The sequence below is a fragment of the Pogonomyrmex barbatus genome, unplaced genomic scaffold (assembly GCF_055798465.1).
Source record: "Pogonomyrmex barbatus isolate J1 unplaced genomic scaffold, ASM5579846v1 scaffold14, whole genome shotgun sequence".
NCBI lineage: Eukaryota > Metazoa > Arthropoda > Insecta > Hymenoptera > Formicidae > Pogonomyrmex > Pogonomyrmex barbatus.
In genome coordinates, this window is record NW_028297110.1 from 6,180,144 (window position 1) to 6,202,213 (window position 22,070).

The following is a 22,070-nucleotide window of genomic DNA, read 5'->3' on the forward strand; positions in this document are numbered from 1 at the left end:
TACTTATCTGATATTTATCTCTTCTCCATTTGCTTTTCCTTATTTTTCTTTTTCATCCTTATTTTTTTTTTTTACAATATATTTTATATTTACGGTTAGAAAATGTAAACCGTTGTCTAAGGATTTTTGTTATTACCAACATTATCCCCTCTTTTTTATGGAAATTGTTGTGTAATCTATCTTCGACATTTTTGCAAGTTATGATGAATTCGGAATATTTCTCGATTTAGTTACATGGCAGCCAACATATAGAAAAAGAAATAAGTCAAACTATTACTGTCCGGAATATACCCACAATATATTTGCACCAATATGTACAATGAGGAGCATAAATAAGGCTTTTTCGGTGTAAGAGTAGATGAGCGTGCCATCCGTAGATTGTCGTTGCACTTACTTTCCAGCAAAGGACCAGCGTTAAAGATTGAACGCATCTCAATTTCTGCATATACATTGCCCAAATAAGAAGGAAGAGTGTGCGTCACGGCGGAGCTCGACCACGAATCAGTCGTGAAAACTCGTAATTATTTTGCGAAAAAATACCACCTCAGCCAGGAATCGAACCTGGATCTCCTGCTTACCGGGCAGACATCTTATCCCTTCGACTACTGAGGCATGTGATGATATTTATCGCAAATAATGTGTTTAGAATAACACGTCACAATACAATGATACACATATATATGTATATTACAATATATATATATACATATATATGTATATTACAATACATATATACATGTATTCTCTCGAATTCCCACGACCGATACTCCAGAAAGATGATGGTCCTATTCTCTCGATGGATGCAGGTCGGACTGCAGCGGCGACACCCTCCAACGCCATTGGCAAATATATAAATAATTCTCTTGGAGTACGATAGGAGAGATTGCAAGCATTGCTCGAGACCCCGAATAAGAAAAGAGGGTGTGCGTAAAAGACTTTAATACGATTATTTATGTAATTATCATTTATATACAATACAATTCATGTAATCTGATGCAATTATCATTTAACATATAATAATTATATTTTAATTATAATTATCATTCAATATATCTGTATTATCATTCTCACATTATTATTTATTACAGTACACACAAACTATAAAAGTAATATTTCAAACATTTATCAAACAATTGATATAAAAAAATTTTAATGATTATATGTTAATATAATAATATAATAATTAATATAATAATAAATATAATTAATATAATAATAAGAGAATAATAATACAGATATATAAGTATAATAATTATAAGTATAATAATTATAATTAAAATATAATTATTATATTTTAATTAAAATATAATTCTGTAAGAATTAGATGACCGTAAGCGGTTATGAAAAAGATTCGGAATATAAACATCTAAGTCGGTCCACAATAAATATTTAATCTTTAAGTCGTAAGAAATTAATCAATCATAGTCGATTATTCTTTTCATATTCGATTATAATTGGTCAATTTCTTACTTCTTAAAGCTTAAATCACCTATTGTGGACCGACACTAATAGGGAGGAACCGTCGTGCAGACTAAGTGTCTTGGTAGTAAGCAAGGAATCCCAATCGGTTTCCGTTTATTTTTTCGAATCTAATAAATATATCTTTCAGCTCAGAAGTGGGATTCAGCTCATGTTATCTCAAAGAGGATACAACCTATATGTTATCTGACAGAGATTTCGATTTGTGTGTTGTTCGAAATGAACAAAAGTCGGGGAGTTAAAGTACTTCAATGTCGTATCGATCGTTCAAAGGTGGACGAAAAGTCGGGGAATAAAAGTATTCCAATGTCGTATCGATTGTTCAGAGGTGAACGAAAAAGTCGGGGAGTTAAAGTACTCCAATGTCGATCGTTCAAAAATGAACGAATTTGGGAGCAAAAAGCTCCAAGTTTCGGATAAAATTCCGGTAGATAAAGACTCGGTACATTCGGGACAAATGTAATATCAGAATGGCCGAGCTGTAAGAATTAAACGACCGTAAGTCATGAAAGAGATTCGGATTATAAACAATTAACAGAGAGGAGCCGTCGCGATCGTGCAGACTAAGTGTCTTGGTAGTAAGCGAGAGACCCCGAGTTCAAATCCAGTCGGTCTTCGTTTATTTTCCCGAATCTAATAAATATCTTTCAATTCTTATATTGTATGTAAATAATAATTGCATAAATAATTATATTAAAGTCTTTTATGTGTGAGCAATGTATATGCAAAAACTGAGATGTGTTCAGTCTTTGACGCTGATCCTCGGAAAGTAGGTGTAACTAGTGATGCTAATTTCAAAACGAGAGTCACGAGTCACGAGAGAATCAGGAAGTGGGGATACCGCACACAATGAGAAAGCAGTCCGTGAGAGTGCCATCCGATGACGCGTATCTCTATACGCGCGTATTCGCGTATCAAAGATATTCGACCAATCGCTGACGTTCCACCGTTTTACGTACGTGTGTCAATTTTGTTTTACTGTCCCATGCAGCGGATCGCGCGTAAGCGAATTAGCGGATCGCCAATTACAGAATTGTTTTGCTAGCTCTGTTTGCAAAATAATATTTTATATTGTCCGTGATTGATGATCCGCTAATTCGCTTACGCGCGATCCGCTGCATGGAATAGTAAAACAAAATTGATGCGTACGTAAAACGGCGGAAAGAAACAAATCTAAAATCAATTTGGTAAACTAAAATTTCATATGGAAATTATTATCAATTGTTTATTATTTATGGATTTGTCAATTGATTATTGTTATTGTGATAAAATGTTATTTTTTTGTAGCAAACAAAATGAATTTAGATAAAAACTTATTAGCAATTTTCGTCTTAGTACAAAAATTTAAACAAAATTATCTTTTTGAACAAGAAACACTGCATCGAAAAATTTTGCTTTTGTATGCACTATATAAAGTTGTAAGAAGCGAAAGAAAAGGCAAACAACGTCAATTTTGGATACGACCTTTACTGTGCATCGACATTTCTTGCAAGGAGCTAGTGAAAATCTCGTCAAAGAGATGGAGCTTAAAAATAAAACAAAATTTCGTAATTATTTCAGAATGGATTCGATTACATTGAAAAAACTCGAATTAATTGGTCCATTAATTACTAGACAATCTGTCGTTCACGAATCAATTTCTCCTGAAATCTTCTGCTTACAAACCACTGCGTAAAAGCATCATAAAACGGCGGAATGTCAGCGATCGAAGTTTTGATATGCGAATACGCGCATATAGAGATACGCGTCATCGGATGGCACCCCGGCAAAAAATGTTGTATCGTGTTCCAAGATTTGAAGAAGTCTTGCTGCTTCATTAGCTTCGCATGCCGCGTGTGTTAAGATACCTCAAACTTGTGAGGAATTCTTGAAAAGAATTACAAGCAATATAACTTGTAGTCCCAAGCGATGGTCTATTTTCACCGAATTAAAATGAATGTTTTGAAGAAAGAACTTACAAAATTGTAAAATTATATAATACGATAGCTTTCTTACCACACGTGTATCGACAGACTTCTTCAAATCTTGGAACACGGTACATTTTTTGAATGAAATAATCGTGAGCGAAAAAGGTGAGGCTTTCTTACCACACGTGTATCGACAGACTTCTTCAAATCTTGGAACACGGTACATTTTTTGAATGAAATAATCGTGAGCGAAAAAGGCATCTGCAGAAAATTTGTTGCGTGTCATGCAAAATGTAGATACAAAAGCATATTTGCTATTTTTAAAATATACATTACATTTTTTAAATGTATTTAATGCATTTTTCCAAGCTGAGGAAACGAGGATACTGTTACAGCCAAAATCAATTGATTTTTTAAAAGAAATTGATTTTTTTAAAACAAATTTTATAAAACCAGAAATTCTAAAACATTTGCCAAATATAACATTTTATGAGGCAGAAAACCATAAATCTTTAAATGATATTTTTTAAGATCGGAGTGCGAAGAATATCTTCATCAATTGATGGACACGCAAACATGGTTGCAACTATTCGAAAAATTGTTTGCGATTTTATATAACGGCAGCCGAAGAAATTTCCAAAAGATTACCAGTAAGTGATATATTTTTATCAAAATTACAAATTTTTTTACCACATATAGCTTTATTAAGTACTAATAGGGAAACATCAGTCCATGATTTTTCTTTTATCGTTGCAAGAATGAGTGGTTTTGACGAAAACGGTTTAAAGAAAGAATGGTTTGCCTTAAATTCAGATTTTTCAGTAACGGAGAAACAAAATTGTTAAAATTAAATTTTGATAATATGTGAAAGGAGATTTTATAAAGACAATAAAATAATTTAAATAATGAAACCAAATATCCCAATTTAAGATCCTTCTTGAATTCTATTAGAGCACTCTCAAATTCAAATGCAGTTCCGGAAAGAATATTTTCCCTCTTAACAGATGTTACAACAAAAAAACGAAACAGTCGTCTATCTGTATCGTCGACTACTGTAAATTTGTATATTGAAGTCAGCATTAAAAGCAAGAAACGAAACTGCTTTAAACATGAAGCTCGATGAAAAGCATTTATCTCTTATGTCGACAGATAAATTATGTTACTTCTTCGATAAAGCAAAAGAAAAGTTTTCAGCTACATGCTGCAGATAATATTACTGGTCCATCTTCGTCTAATATGCAACAATAATATATAAAAAGAATAATTGTTTATATTTCAAATGCATTAAAGCATTAAGTTAAATTTAAGTAAATAATATACAATATCTATAAAGAATATCGCATCTGCACAAGACTTTATCTTGTTTCAATATGAACATATTGCACTTGTTACAAAGATAAATGTGTAAAAATATAATAAAAAATAAAATTAAAAAATATAAATAATACAAAAAAAAATATATTTTTTTAAATTTTTCTATTTTCTATTATATTTATTTTTTATTATTTTCTAATTACAGATATAACTCTTTCTAATAACAGATATAATTTCCATTTTTTTTTAATATAACGAACATTGTATATCAATGTTACTGATATAATGCTTACAGTTGTAAGCGCTACGTAGCGAACGTAGCCTATATCATAAAGCGCGATCGTTTCGATGATCAGAAGTCAGAATCATCGAATGAGCAGGCTAGTTGTGAGCATAAAAAGCGAAAGAGTCAGGATTAGGTTTGCTAGCCTCGTCTATTACCCGACACCGGCCGAACTTCCGAACTCTCACAGACTTGCTTTCTCGTTATGTGCGGCATCCCTGAGTCACTCCCTGACTCTCGTCTTGAAATTAACATTATTGGTGCGTTCCTTTATTCACTCTAAGTGCTCATGTTATAACATAAATGTATAACATGAAAGTGTACTGCGGCTATCGTTTCGTTTTAATTTCGTGCGCTTTCTAACTGCTTTAAGATTACAAAGCGGAACGCAGTTGCTGTATGTTTTCTGAAGCTCCAACTGAAATAATGGCTGGCATATCTAATATAAAGAAAAATAATTTTATTATATATATTAGATATAATATATATATATATATATATATATATATATATATAATATATATATATATATTTTTTATTTATTTTATATATATATATATCTATATATATATATATATATATTATATATATATATAGATAGATATATATATATATATAAAATAAATAAAAAATTAATAATAATAATAAATAATTTCTTAATATCATATCATAATAATTTCATTATATTATTTCATATTATACGCTTTGTTTTCTTCAGCATCAATCAAGGTTATTTCAGTCTCCATGGAAGCAGCTATCTTTGTGCTTTGACTGCTTTACCTCTCTGATTGCAGTAGCCGCAATAGTAAGTACGTCAAAATCAATGACGTCATAGAATTCAAGACAATACTTTCATAGTGTACTACTCTCTATATCGGAACGCTATTCGTAGTACTGATAGTACTTGGAATAAATAAAGGAACGCACCTTAATGACAATATGTCAGCATCAATCTATTATTCACAACTTAACGACAACTCGTGTTGTCAATTTGTCATCCGCAATTACCAACATATTGATAACAAATTGGCGACAACTTGAAAGCAACTCGTCAAAATCGGTGTGCTATTCACACTCAACAGTATCTCCGAGAGCCAAACCTGAAAGAACAGATTATGCGCAAAATCTGTTATAAATTTCTGATGTTAGAAAGCCAACAGATTGCTAACAGATTCTGTAATATCTGACAATGTTAACAAATTGCTGCCAGAAATCTGACAGAATCTGTTGACATTCTGTGCCGGCAGATTGGCGGCAGAAAGCGAGCAGAACCTGCACAATACAATTTGATGGCAGATTCTGTCAACAGAATGTAAGCAGAATGAGACCTCAGACGAAGTCAGTCTGTTAACATTTTCTGATTAAATCTGTTGCCAGTTTGCCGACATTCTGCTAACATTTTGATGACTGGGATGTTAACAACAACATGACGGCAACATAACGAATGCCGCATATGCTGATAATATACCAATTAAATGTTCTGTGCCAGTTTCCCTGGTAAAAATGATGGACAGAATCGGACAGAAATAGACAAGATTTCTATTAGCGGTTTCTATTAGCTGTCTGTATACAGATAAAATCAATAGCTTACAATTTAGTCGATAGAAATCATATCCATTTCTGTCCGATTCTGTCCATAATTTTTACCAGAGTATACATTGTAAATATTTCGAAACATCAACAATGTTCAAGAGGTAATAGAGAATATATAAACTTATTATTTTTGAAACAACAACGTGTGTCCAGAAATATCGCATTTTTTAACAGATTTCAAGACAACAATTTGTTTCAAAAACGCTTCTAATATAACTATATTACCATTTAATCAAAATTGCATTAATTAATCAGGGAATATTGTTAATTTTTATTCATATTTCTATTTTATTTTCTTATTTTATTTTACTATATTATGTATAATATGATTAATATAAAGTTGCAATGTACATATATATTGCTTAGGATAATATATGTATATTTGTAAGTGTAATTAGAAATGAATATTTACAACTTGTAAATCTCGAAAACTATGTCTTTTTGCTGAAAAGTTGCCGTAAACGTGACATATCAACACTTTGTTAGCATTGAACTACAATTAAAATTCTTCATGTTTGAAAACATATATGTGACAACGGATGGAAATCATTATATATGTTTTGTTGTCGTCATGTTTTCATCATGAAGCTCAAAATGAACCGATTAATTTGTTGATGACATGTTGATATATTGCTGATAACATAACATACTACTATTGCTGACCGTTTGCTCTTAAAATTTCGTCAACTGATTGCATCCATAAGCAGGCATATTGTTGTATTCGTTACATGTCTTATTTCGATATCAGCAAATATATGGCACATATATAACACATGTAATGAGTTCGCTCAATATGCTATATCATACTTGGCTATTTGGGTACATATGAATTTACAGATTATGCAGTGGCTTTTGTGCCTAACCACAAAAATTCTTTGTGAAGGAAGAAAAACAAATTTGTTTCCATCGCATGAATCGTCCATTGACACAGAACACAACATAAGCTGACATAATACAACGAATACTTTCGACACATTCTTGTGAAAGACGCACAAGGTCAGAATACCAATTAATCGCAAGCTTTCTCAGCAGGATAACACTTGCTAATGTTAAGAATACATTAAAATGGATACAACGAAATATAATTGAAAATAGTGCATATGTAAAACACTAAAAATTTTGTTTAAATTTTAAACAAAAAAATTCTATTTTCAGAACATTAAGCAAGAGTAATACAACAACTCGGAATATCCAACTTAATGAATTCAAAAAATACTTAATGAATCTTCAAGCTTCTTTTTTTTAAGTTTATAATTGTTATTTTCATATTCACTATTCAATATATTTGGTTTTGATATTTCGATAAACACAAAAGAAACCATTTAAAAATTAGAAATATAATACAAATAAAATTTATTTTTGAATTAATGATTATAAAGCATTTGTATAAATCTTTTTATGATTTAAATGTCTTTTAATTAAATAAAAAAAATTATTGTAAATTATTTCAATTTTATATTTCATATTTCACCATTTGTTTAACAATTCCACAATTATTAATATGTTGAAAATTGTAATTGAAAAATGTAAAGAAATGTTATAAATTTTATAATCAAAAACATATTCATTTGTACAATATTACACAAATATTATATATTTCGAAGGATCTAATTAAACTATATTGTGAACAAGATCAAAAATGCATTGTTAAAGTAGATTGTATAACTTGATATTAGAAAATTAAATATAAAATAGCATATTCATTTATTTATTATTAATTCTTTCCCTGCCTTTCTTATTATTATGGAAAACTTTCCGGCAATTTTGTTGGAAATCTATTTTTTCCTTTTTATCAAATTTCACAAAAAATTAAACATACTAGAATATGATATTAAAGACTCTTACTAGTTCTTTGCAGCCATCTTAAATAATATCAGAAATGAGGAATCATGATAAAAATTCTTAGAAAATACAATCAAATACAAATGTTTTGCGATAAAATGAGGCAATAGTATAGACATAAAATACTAAAAATTTTGTCGCTCCATTATCAATAAATATCCATATATCTATGCTTATTTGAATGGTTAATCAAATTGTGACCATATTCTTGATTAGATACAATTCTAGATATATAATTATTGATTATCGAAGCAACAGAAATTGTTGGTATACGTCTGTTCTATCAAGTGCAAATGTTATTACATATCTTAATGTTATATGTCTTAATACATTTATTATATAATTATATTACTAAATATAACAAAAATTTTGCGAAATTTGATTTGTTGTTCAAATATTTTTTCATCTTTTGGCTTGCATCATAGATATGTAACATTATTAGAATTGATTACAAAATCGACTGCACTGTCATAATTTAAAATTGTATCTTTGAATTTTCTTAATTTAATAATGGCGTGTCTATGTATTTTTAAATTCTTCTTTTTGTATCTTACCGCTGTAATCATCTTATCCAAAATATAATGCAACCACAGAACATTAGTATATGGTTCAAACTTTTGCCAATTATTCCTGCACACATAATGGAAGTAAAAATAACTAATAAAAAAAAAAAAAAAATAAAAGAAACATATGTATGTAACTTACTGAATTTTGTCGCGCATAAGACGATAAATCTCAAATTGATATTCGCCATGAGCAGTAAATAAAGCTGGATCTAATGCAAGATCATTATATATGCAGCATCCTTGGTATAACATTCTCGATAACGTAAAATCTATTATAGACATCTTGAGAAAAATTCATGAACATTATATAGCAGAGTAACAGTATTTGAAATGTTTTAATTAATAAATAAAGAGTAATGAATAATATGTACTTTTACACCATGACTGGGAAGTTTGATCTCTTTTCCGTCCATGTCATAATATATATATGGTTCCTTTGTATTTTGTACTAATATATTACCCCAATGCATATCTCTATGTTCAAATTCAAGTGCCTTTTCTGCAACTGCTAACGCCAATGCTATCTGTAAAAAGTAAAAAATTTGAACATTGGTAGATGGACAATTAATTATAATTATCAAAAAATGGCAACCATAAAGAATTAACCTGTAAAAATAGAGCATAGGTCTCTTCTGCAGTTTGAAAAACAAAAGCTTCGAGATCCTCTCCACCATGACCAAGTTCAAGAGCGATATATAATTGAGTTTCATCAAACATTGATGGGCAGTCATTGTCTGATGCTTTATCGTTGTCATAAACATTCCAAAGTTCTATGAGCTTTTTTGGATATTTTCCTATAATACAGCTGATATTTTTAACTTCTACAAATCCACTAGTTTTATATGTAGCATTTAATCTTAGATTATCTAATTCCCTGCAAATAGTTTTTTTTATGATCTTCATCAATAGTCAAACCTGCATACAATTAATCAATTGACTCACTCACTTTGCAATCACAATTTCTGACAATATTTCATTAAATTTTTTTTGTGGCTCACCATTAACCAACTGTTTACCTTCTATAGGAATAATTTTTATAACAGATTTTTTACCGCCATATTCATGGAGGAAAACTTCTCCATAAACACCTTCGCCTATTTTATGGCAGTGTTCTAAATAGCTGCCAATAAAACAGAGTAATTAATAATATTGTGTATGTATATGTATGTGTGGGGATGTGTGCGCGTATTAATATATAATTTATAAATATATATATAATATAAATTCGTAAATACATATAAAGATTTACATACGAATCTGGAAAACAATCTAAAAAATGCATATAATCATTTTGTGAACATCTTTGCAAGATAACATCTCTCGCGGTTGCGGAATGTTTAATAATTTGATCATCATATGTCAGTGAATCTTTTCGGTCTATAAATATTTATTTAATTTATATTAATATAATGGTTATATGTAATAGTATATTACATAAAACAAATGAGTTATATATAGTGCAAAAAATATTTACATGCTTGTTTCAAATTCGGAGATTTTTCTATTATTATTCCAAATGCCTCAAGAAATGGAGTGTCCTTGATATCGCTCTTAATATTTATATTATTAAGAACAACTCTCATCGAAATCCTTTTTGAAAACCTATCATGATTTGTTAAATTGGATTTTTTATCACAGTTACTGTCAGATATATTTGATGCATTAAACTTATTGTTGAATATGTCCGTATCATCTTTTTTATTTAAGTAATTTTCGGAAATTCCTATGCATAATGATTGTTACATTTTAGTATCTGTTACATCTATACAATAAATATAATATCATTAGATAATAAATATTATAAAACCAACTTATTTATCAAAGAGGCTAAATGTATCAAAATTCTTTTGTTTGTTCAATTTCACTTTATTATTATACTAAAAACGTTTTAAATTTTGAAATACTGTTTTAAGAATTAAAAAAGTATTAAAGTATTAAGTTATAAAAAATTAATAATTTATGACATATTTTGTTACATAAAAATAAACTAGAATTAAGGAGGGAGCCTCATGTAACGCGCTGAAAATTAGGTGATTCTTTCAAATCTCATTGTGTTTTAAAAAAACTATAGGATCAATTCTTTTAAAATTTTTTTAGTAGTTCAATATTACAGTAGTATATCTTAAAAATTTTTAAAGAATTGGTCATATAATTTCCTCAAAACACAATTCAAAAGAATCACCAAATTTTCAGTTATAAGGCGCGTTACATGAGGCTCCCCCTTTAAATAGCAGTTTATGAATGAATCAATATCATTATATAATCTTCTTCAAACTCTTTTAAAATCTCTTTAAAGTTTTGACACATTTCTTTTTTTAAATTGTATAAAAGAATTAGGGAAAGAATTTAGGATAATCATTAGAAATGAGATAGCCAGCCTGCGTGCGTGCGTGCGTGAGTGCGTGCGTGCGTGCGTGCGTGCGTGCGTGCGTGCGTGCGTGCGTGCGTGCGTGCGTGCGTGCGTGCGTGCGTGCGTGCGTGCGTGCGTGCGTGCGTGCGTGCGTGCGTGCGTGCGTGCGTGCGTGTGTGTAATAAATAAACATGTCTCTTACAAAACTAATTATCAAATTATAACATATATAATAAAGAAAAGTTTTATATAAAAAAATACAATTTTACTTATGTCGTGTAATGCATAATTTGATGATTTATAATAATTTATATAGGCTCCATTATGATACTTATATGCACGTTGTATATATTCTACTTTTTAATATATTTTCATCTAAATAAAAAAATCTAATATAAAAATTACCTTGTTTTTGCATGTCTAATAAATCTCTGACACTGTGCCTCCATTTTTTCCCCTTTCCAATACTTAATTTGTGTAAATTAGATCCATTATTTATGTTATTCAATATTGATAGAGATCTAGCCCAACATTTGCCCGGTTTTAGAAAAACAGATTTCTCCATTTGTTTATTTGTATAATTGTATAATTGAATTGTGTCATCGACCGATTCGAAAAAATCAAAAGACGAATTTATCATATTCTTAGAGTGGTCGGAATTATACATTGTTGATTGAATATCAGAAACTTTGTCGGTTGCAACGTGACAAATTACTTCATCGTTTGATTGTGTAGATTCGTTATTCAAATTATCAGAAGTATTTGACATGCTAAGATGCCATTTAGGATATTGAATTCTCTTTCCTATTCTAATCGAATCTTGCAATCGTGTAGGCAATACGCGAGCCTCGACAATATTATTTTGACTTTTATCAAATAAACTGTGTTTGCTAAAATTAACAACTTCATCATCAAAGTTTCTAGAAATCATTTCTGTAGTATTTATTTCTGTATCATAAATTCTTTGAGATTCATTTTTATATTCTTGTTTCATATGCGTAACATTATTTAAATTTAAATTTCTTGTTATATATACATATGGTGTATGTTGCAAGTTTGTATCAGTTATTTCATTAGCATCTAATAATTGCTTTTGTTTCAAACATGCATCAGCAAATGAATCTGCCATATCAATTTTTTTACATCTTAATGCATTCATAGAATACTCCTTTTTGATATTATTTCCAACTTCCTTTGCTGAGTGAACGTGATTATATTTTGTATCATCAAACAACGATCGTGATTGATCAGTACTTGCAATGGATATATTTAAGGAATATAGATTTTCTGTTTCAATTTTGCATTTTGTTTCATATTTCTGAGTTACATGAATATTATCTTTATAAGATGTCAGTTTGTTTTTAACAGCGGCATTTATAGATATTTGTGACTTCTGAGACGACAAAGAAACTTTTCTTTGTTGTTTTTGAATATCTACAGACTCAAATTTATAACTTTCCGACATTATAAAAGAATGAGAATCTTTTTGATCAGTGTTAAATACATCATCTTTCACAATCGCTAGTGAACATTCTTGGCTCCAATTGTCACAAATGTTAGAATTAATAGGAGAAAATATTATTGAACAGTTTGAAGGTTTCACATGTTTGCTAAGAGGAGTGCTAGAAATTATGTTATGTTTTTTTTCATTAGATACTGTATCATATTCTTTTACAAATTTTCTTATCTTTAATTCTTCCACTTTTAAATGATTTTTTTTGAAACTATCTTCTATTAAATCTTTGTTTTCTTTCATATAATTTGATGGAAGTTTAATACATTTATTGCAATTTAAAGCAATTTTGAATGGATTATAAAAAGTTACTGAATGTAATACATTTGATTCATTTCTTATATTGATAGAATCTTTCATGTTTCTTTTATTTTTCAATATGTACCAATTTTTAACAATATTATCACATAATGATACATAACATTGTTTAATCAATGTATGTTTAAAGTTTCTAAAGTCATTACATTCAGTTGAGACTGACTGTGAAATAGCATTTTGTTTTTTAGAAATATTTGTTTTAGTTCGTAAAGTACCTGTACATATTGATTCTACATTATACAATACATCATGCATATTTTGTGAAATCTTTTTGCAGTTCAACATATAATTCTGAACAGTGCAAGCATTTAATTTAACAAAACATGGCTTGATAACTTGTTTATAATTTGCCATATATTTAAATTCTGCACTGTACTCATTAGTAGTAAATGAATTTTTTTGTGATGTTTTACTTATCTCTAGATTATTTTGATGCAAATACTCATGCTGATTGGGACAAATATCATTTTTATATAAGACATCTTTCATATTATCTACAGTATTAGAATTTATATGAGACATTTCATTGCATGTATGTATGTTAGACCTGAATTCTTCTTGTGCTTTCTTCCTTCGTACTCTATTTACTTGTCTCTTTCGGCTCTGTTTATTAAAATTATTATAAACAAATTAAATTGTTTTTTCTTATAAATAATACATACCTGTTTCTTTTCTGATTGTGTTTTATCTTTCTTTGAGGTTACTTTTACTCTCTTAGAACTCCTTAATGTTCCTTTAGAGATCATGACTTTTTGTTCAGATTTTTTTGGTTGCTTATACTTATATGCCAGACTAATGTATGTTGAATCAGATACATCATTGTGTTCCAAATGTTTAGAAGACTTTATACTTGTATTAGAAACAATATCACTATCACTACTATTGCCCTTCCATGAATCATTTTGACCTATATTCAATGGCTTAGGAGGTATACTATTAAAACAAATTCTAGATTTAGTGTATATATATATATATATATATATATATATAAGATATGTTTAATTACAATCTCTTACATTACTCCTTTGGCAACTCTGTCAAATGTAGTTTCAAATGGGTCATAACATAAAGAATCATTACTTTGATTAAAGTGACAATTTTCCACTGGATTATATCTTTTACTCGATATAGTAGATAGTGCTAACGAATTCAAAAAGGGTATTTTTGAAGTTTTTCTCTCGTAAGTTCGAATTGGTTTGTGATTCATTTTACCTAAAAATAAAAATTAATTTGAAAATTTAGTTCAAGAGTTGCTTCAAAGTTGAACAAATTACAATAAAAAAATAAACAAGAAAATCGATATTACCGAATTTATTCAGGAAAATTGAAAAATGCCAAAATCTTTTTTTATAGAAAGCACTTATTTTCATAAAAATATGATTATTAAGGATCTTTAAGGAACCTCTTTCGAAGTATTTCAACCTCCAAACAGTGGTGAAAGGTGGAGAAATGGAGGGATAAATTCGCGCTTGCGCATTAAACACACGTGCCAACCATCAGCACAGACTGTGTTTCAATAATAAGTCTGGGGGTCAATCATGTAACTTTACATGAAATTTTTCACTTTTTACTTTTCATTTTTCACACCTTGACATTTCACATGAAACTTTTCACGTACAGCGATTATGTATGTAGCTTGGATGCGTGGAAAGTGAAATCATGAAACATTTTTTATACAGGTTTTATAGCTAATGAAAATTATTTTATTAGTACAGTATTATATATCTTTTATTATCTTTTAATAATCAATTGTACTACGTACACTTAATCCTAACGCAGCCTTAATCTTCTCTAATTCCGAAGCATATTTATTAATTCCCTAGATTTCCGCCTTTCCGCCACCAAGGTACATGGTGAAAAATTTCACATTTTCACGTTTAAGAGAGTTACATGATTCCGCAAAATCATGATCGTAAATTCACGTGAAACTTTTTACTTTTCACGTTTCCGCCTTAGGGGAAAAGTTACATGATCGACCTCCTGTTCTTTTTGACTGAGGCTACAGTCCATTTAGCGCTACAAAAGTTTCGAAGCGTTTGATTAACCAATCAAAACAAAGAATTTTATGAATTGACTAATTGCTTCGAAGCATTTGCAACACCAAGTGAACCCTAAGGATCGATCATGTAACTTTTCCCCTAGGGCGGAAACGTGAAAAATTCCACGTGAACTTATTGATTATGTGCGATTTTGCAGGATTATGTAACTCTCTCAAACGTGAAAATGTAAAATTTTTCACATGAACTTTTTCGTCATATACCTTAGTGGCAGAAATCTAGGGAATTAATAAATATGCTTCAGAATTAGAAAAGATTAAGGCTGCGTTAGAATTAAGTGTACATTGTAACGGCAGGGCCGTTAGTGTCGGTCCACATAGGTGATTTAAGCTTTAAGAAGTAAGAAATTGACCAATCATAATCGATTATTCTTTTCATATTCGATTATAATTGGTTAATTTCTTACTTCTTAAAGCTTAAATCACCTATTGTGGACTGACACTTACGTGAATAAAATATATATATATATATATATATATATATATATATATAGACATATATATATAGACGCTTGGCCTATTATCCTGTACTACCTATCCCGCTTGCACGTACACCGCTCGCACTATCGCACTCGCTGGCCTGTAGGCCGCACGCGCCGTCTCGCTCACGCTATCTCTCACGGTGCCCCACGCGATACTGACTTCCCACCACCGGACCGACGGCACGCAGTGGGGAATGCCGGTCGGGTATATAAGCCCGGCCGGCCGAGACATCGGGACCAGATCCCATCCTGCGATCCGATTCCTGACATCGACCTGACCAGTACCTATTACCTCTCGGGGCCAAGGTTTCGCTTGGCTCTGCCGGGTTTCACCGGCTTTCTCTACCTTCGAGCTGAGGTTTCACTAAGCTCTGTCGGGTTTCGCCGACTCCTGTCACCGCTCCTCGGGCTGAGGTTTCACTCAGCTCTGTCGGGTTTCGCTGACTCCTGTCACCGCTCCTCGGGCTGAGGTTTCGCTCAGCTCCATCGGTTTCCGTTGCGAAGGCAGGGCTCGACGTGGCACTCAGCCCTGCCCGCAATACCTAGACGTCCCGCCTGACATTAGCTCGTAAGTGCATGCGAGTAAGGCCACTAATTATAAAACGGTAATTCGACGATCTTTAGTTGTAACCGCGCCGTAGTGATTAAGCCGTCATCGATCGCACGCCGCATCTGTCGCGCTTTGCGTCAACCGCTTTGCATCTCCGCTTTGCATCTCATCTCCTGCTGCTGCCAACTACATTGCGACATCTCCTGGCCCTGCACGCTGTATCTATCTTTCGCTAAATAAACTATCTTTTTCACATCAATCTGTGTTCTCGTAAGCTTGAGTCTCCCCTCCTCTCGAACCCGGACACCGATCCGAGTGTCGAGCGAGGTGACCACGTCACAACATATACAATACGTGGTATATATACAATTGGTTATTAAAAAATGTATATAATACTGTATCAATAAAATAATTTTCATTAGTTATAAAACTTATGAAACTATGTTTCATGATTTCACTTTCCATCCAAGCTACATACATAATCGTTGTACGTGAAAAGTTTCACGTGAAATGTCAAGGTGTGAAAAATGAAAAATAAAAAGTGAAAAATGAAAAGTGAAAAATTTCACGTAAAGTTACATGATATAATACATATAATACTTATATGTTTATTCCTTTTATTGTTCCTTTAAATAATATTAATTTATAATTAAATTTATGTTTATCACTTATTTTCACTTCTTGTATATAATGCGTCAATCTTGTTTTTGTATATAATTATATAATAGCACGTAACAAATTATTTAAATGATTTGAAAAAAAATCTTGGTCATTTATATGTTTTTTTAATTCGGAAAAAATATTATTACCTATAAAATTATTATTTTTATCTTAATATTATTTGTAAATTTACTACATTAAATTGATCTAACGTTTTATGTATATGTACTTATATAAGTAGTTAATGCTTTTTCTATATTCTTACATATGTTAGATTTTTTTGATGGATATAATAATAATCCTCTGTTTTTAATATTTATTAAATTACAATTAATACCTGTACTTTATTCCATTAATGTTTCAACACATTTAGAACAACCTAAAGTTTTTGTAAGTTTTCTTAATATATATCCAGTTATGTAAGTAACTTTATTTTTATATTCTGTAGCAAAAAACGGATATTGTGTATATAAAATATAATCATCAGTTGTGTGAAAAATATTAAGCCAATTTTGATTTTAATTTATATCATTTATAATATTAATCGGATTATGTGTTGATGGCATATGCAATATAGGAATGTTTTTTAAAGGCATACAGTTTCGGGAACGTCCCAGATGCACAGATTTTCAATCGGATACATCACTCACATCAGCTGATGCCTAGGAATTTTCTAGTAAGCCACCTATCAAAAATTTTTTTATTTAATCGGCAATGTGTCTGATTGGACCTTACCCATTATTATATCCGCTATGTGAACGTATATTACTAAATAATAATTCTAAACGATCCTGGCTAATCGTATACATTGGAGTATATTTTAATAGATCATTATCAACGCAAGTTGATTTGTACAGATTGAAAGATATCTATTAGATTCGGAAAAAATTAACAGAGACCGACTGGATTTGAACTCGTCTACCAATCCGACACTTAATCTGCACGACCACGACGGCTCCTCTCTATTAGCTATTTATATTCCGAATCTCTTTCATGACCGCTTACGGTCGTCTAATTCTTACAGTTCGGTCATTCTGGTATTACATTCGTCCCGAATATACCGAGTCTTCCTCTATCGGACTTTTATCCGAAACTTGGAGCTTCTGCTCCCGACTTCGATCACTTCTTGAACGACCGACACGACTTTGGAGTACTACTCCCCGACTTTTTCCGTTCACTTTTGAACGATCGACCTGTCAGGTAACATAGGCTGAATCTTCTCTGAGGTAACATAGGCTGAATCCCACTTCTGAGATTGAAAGATATCTATTAGATTCGGAAAAAATTAACGGAGACCGACTGGATTTAAACTCGGGATCCCTCGTCTACCAATCCGACACTTAGTCTGCACGACCACGACGGCTCCTCTCTGTTAGCTGTTTATATTCCGAATCTCTTTCATGACCGCTTACGGTCGTCTAATTCTTACAATATGTAATAAACTTTCAATATTTATTAGAAACCCGAGAAAATCTGTTTTAAGTTTTGAATTAAGCACTTTTTTTCGTTCTTTAACAAGTAATGTTTTAATATATTCTGCATATTCTTCGAGTTTTTTAGCAATTTACAGATAATTTTATAGATAATTATTAGTACTTTTTGGTTTTTTAAAACCACATTGTCTTATATTTTTAGAATTAAAAATATTAAATAAATCATTAAAAATAGAGATAAATTTAATAGTTGTCGAATAATCTTTAAATTGTGATAATTGTAACGTATTTCTGCAACATTCTAATGCATTCGCAACTGATTTACTTAATAATGTCGCTAGTTGAAGTCGCTAATGAGTCGCTAATTTAACTTTCATCTTATTCTGATCTATATGCTTAGTCCTCAATTTATTACCAAGATGCAGATCTTCTGTTTCTTGTAATTGATGTAAATCTTCCAAATATTTCCATTGAATTTTATTCCCAGTACTATCTAAAAGTTCCTTTATAGTACCAAGAACATTCCATATCAATTTTAACATGTGACATGGATCAAGAAATACATTGATTTTGCTGTCATCAGATGGATGTTTAAACCATGTCTGAAGATTATTTGATTGCGTATTAAATTTGCAACCAAGACTGTAACATTTTTAAATTAGTTGACAAACCATCACATATCAATGATATTACTAACATTCCAGTTTCATGTATGTTGCAATACCATTAAACATTGTGTTATCAAATTTTGCTTTTGGTTTGTAGTTATACCATTTACTAGTAAGCAATAGGTAATTTCCAGGCTTGATTTATACACAAAAAACTAATGCTTCTTTTGTCATTTTTGTTGTATCGCATGCAACATAAGTACCATAATCTATATATCCTACAAATTTGTCTTTATGATAATTGATGTGCTGCCGTATTGCTATCTCATCAAACATCAATGCATCTATCAATTTATATGAAATGGATTGTACGCGTGATTTAATAGCCTCATTGTTAACGTTCTATAGCTTCGTTACGCTTTTATAGCTTCATTGTTAATACCAGGTTCTCCATCTAACGAACGATATCATTTTGATAATGTTTTTGGATGTAAAATTTATGCCGAACATAATTATATGCTTTTGAGTAATAATACAATGATAACGCAAATTATCGCAAACTAGATTGATACACTCTAGATATAGGCAAATTTCTCCGCTTTCTTATTTCATGCTTTATTAATTCCCTTGTACCTTCGTTTAAATGTTGCAATATGTCGCTTTCTTCTACTGTTAATAAATTCCGCTTTTGTAGATTCTTTAACATATTTTTTAGAGTAACCAATTTCTTCTGTGTTTTTTTGTATTCATAATGACTTATAGATAATTTTCTTTTCACAGCTTTAATTTCACGTGTGTATATTTCTCGAATTTTAACTTTAGTTGGTGAATTTATGATTCTGTCAGGAGATACTAGTGGAATGATTCACTAGTCGACTATTGTATAATAAATCTGTATCTATGTTATCTTCTGTGATTGTTTCTGTATTTTCATGTTATTTTTGCCTGTAATAATATAAATTTATTATATAATATTATTTTATGAACAGATATATTTATTTGTACTAACTAGTTTCATTATTAATGTTTTTTTCTATAGAAGTATTTTGTTCTATCTAAATTAATTTGAACTGCAGGTTGAATTTCCTCTTCAAGTAATTAAAAAAGAAATTTGTTAGTTGTCACAATATGTTACAATTATTATATTCGATTGTAAAATATTTTTGTAATATATGTATATATGTATATATGATGTATATATGAATATAATATAAATATATATACATATGGAACAGCATCCTTTTTTAATTTGTGATTTGCATGATTTAACTCATAATCTGTATTTTTAAAATAAACAGAACAAACTGCCGCTGATTTTGTCGATTCATAATTTTCTAATTGTAAAGCTTTAAGCCATTTTTTGCGTCTCTATATATTTTTGGGAAATCTAAAACAACATATATTGTATATAATTACTATATATATATATATATATATATATATATATATAATATATATAGTAATATATATATATATATATATATATTATAAATGTATTTTATATATATACTAAATATTACAAACGCGCACTGCGCGCGCGCCGTTTATCTTTTTCGTCACAAGAGCAAAAATTAATATAATATTATTATTAATATAATACTATTATATTACGGTTACACTATAATATTTTTAACTTCTGGATACATAATTGTCAAAACCTCGCTGTGAGAGCAATATAGTGACAGCAATTCACAAAATTAGCGCAACGAGAGAACCAATCAGCATCGCGGAAAAACATCAACAAGTAGTATATACAATTGATTATTAAAAGATGTATATAATACTGTATCAATAAAATAATTTTCATTAGCTATAAAACCTATGAAACTATGTTTCATGATTTCACTTTCCACGCATCCAAGCTACATACATAATTGCTGTACGTGAAAAGTTTCACGTGAAATGTCAAGGTGTGAAAAATGAAAAGTAAAAAGTGAAGAATGAAAAGTGAAAAATTTCACGTAAAGTTACATGATTGACCCCCAGTTCATTTCGGATAGACTCGGTAACATTCGGTTTATTTATGTTTTGTGCTCCATTTGAATAGTGGTAAATAAAAGTTTGAAGAAATTAGTCGTTTCAAGTAAAAATATATTAAAATAGTAATGAGTTTTTGCGTTGTAGATAATCATAAAAATCGATATAATAAAAAAAATATGGAACAGCTAGAGATGGAAAATATTACAAATAAAAAAATCTCGTTTCATTTGTAAGTATTTATAAATTTAGGTTATGTGGGTTAAAAATTTGTAATATTTAAATTACCCTCACGTGAGAGAGTTACATGATCTCACAAAATCGTACATGATCGTAAGTTCACTTTACATGGGGAAAAGTTACATTATTGACTCCCTGTACTCCATGAAATGAAACAGATGTTTCAATAACCTATTTTGACAAATACATACATAACTATGATACAATACTGTAACAGTAGTACATGTACATGTTATGTACATGTTATGTACTACTGTTACAATATTGTGTCATAGTTATACGTTACATAAATTAATTTATCATATCTTCAGAATTATGAAAGAAAGCAATATATATAGCAATAGCAATATATGCAATATATAAGCAATATGTGTATCTACATTTATTAAATGTAGATATTATTATTTAGTAGTATTTATTATTAAAGTTTATTTCTAACTACATATATTGCTTTCTTTCATAATTGTAAAGATATGATAAATAGATATGATAAATTAACTTATACGTTGTCAAGGTGTGAAAAATGAAAAGTAAAAAGTGAAGAATGAAAAGTGAAAAATTTCACGTAGTTACATGATTGACCCCCAGATGTACAATCCATACCCCAGCCAATCAGAGTCTACTAACGTCATGTGACGAGTGGCGAGTCTCTTTTTATAGGATCTCTAATTACCATCGATTTGTCATTATTAAAATTATCATTCCATTGAGTTCAATGCGACAGACATAATGCTGTCCCTTGTCCCGAGTTTGTTTAAATTAGTTGTTGTAACGACTTTCGATTATGACAGCAAATTTGAAAGATTTTGCTATCTGGGTATTTGCTTAATTTATCTAATGTTATTGACTCGAGTTCTGGATAAATATTAGAAAATTTCAAAAGAACATTTGTAGCCGAT

At 30.2% G+C, this 22,070-nt stretch overlaps 1 protein-coding gene, 1 long non-coding RNA gene and 1 pseudogene across 12 annotated transcripts; 1 reads left to right on the forward strand and 2 right to left on the reverse strand.

The window, feature by feature from the left end:
* The first annotated feature begins 72 nt into the window (after positions 1–72).
* Positions 73–9,105, forward strand: LOC148937419 (uncharacterized). Of its 8 annotated transcripts, XR_016138355.1 has the most exons (5): positions 217–610; positions 807–954; positions 1,610–2,248; positions 3,918–4,036; positions 5,702–9,105. It is a non-coding gene; the product is annotated as an uncharacterized LOC148937419 (long non-coding RNA). The 8 variants fall into 8 exon arrangements; XR_016138359.1 differs by lacking the exon at positions 1,610–2,248 and having other exon boundaries at positions 73–610; XR_016138360.1 differs by lacking the exon at positions 1,610–2,248 and having other exon boundaries at positions 105–610; positions 807–923.
* Positions 5,787–15,097, reverse strand: Haspin (haspin). 4 transcript variants are annotated; one of them, XM_089072818.1, is made up of 12 exons: positions 14,928–15,088; positions 14,472–14,853; positions 14,182–14,377; positions 13,828–14,098; positions 11,740–13,768; positions 10,459–10,707; positions 10,238–10,361; positions 9,931–10,104; positions 9,591–9,858; positions 9,356–9,508; positions 9,124–9,266; positions 7,861–9,048 (listed from the first exon to the last, which is right to left on the reverse strand). In XM_089072818.1, exons 2-12 carry the CDS (start codon positions 14,533–14,535, stop codon positions 8,838–8,840), a joined length of 3,882 nt encoding a protein of 1,293 aa, XP_088928944.1. In that variant the 5' UTR covers positions 14,536–14,853; positions 14,928–15,088; the 3' UTR covers positions 7,861–8,837. The 4 variants fall into 4 exon arrangements, with proteins under 4 accessions (XP_088928945.1, XP_088928944.1, XP_088928943.1 ...); XM_089072819.1 differs by lacking the exon at positions 7,861–9,048 and adding an exon at positions 5,787–6,083 and having other exon boundaries at positions 14,472–15,091; XM_089072817.1 differs by having other exon boundaries at positions 14,472–15,089.
* A 3,599-nt stretch (positions 15,098–18,696) lies between these two features.
* On the reverse strand, positions 18,697–20,192 carry LOC148937420 (uncharacterized; annotated as a pseudogene).
* Positions 20,193–22,070: the final 1,878 nt, after the last annotated feature.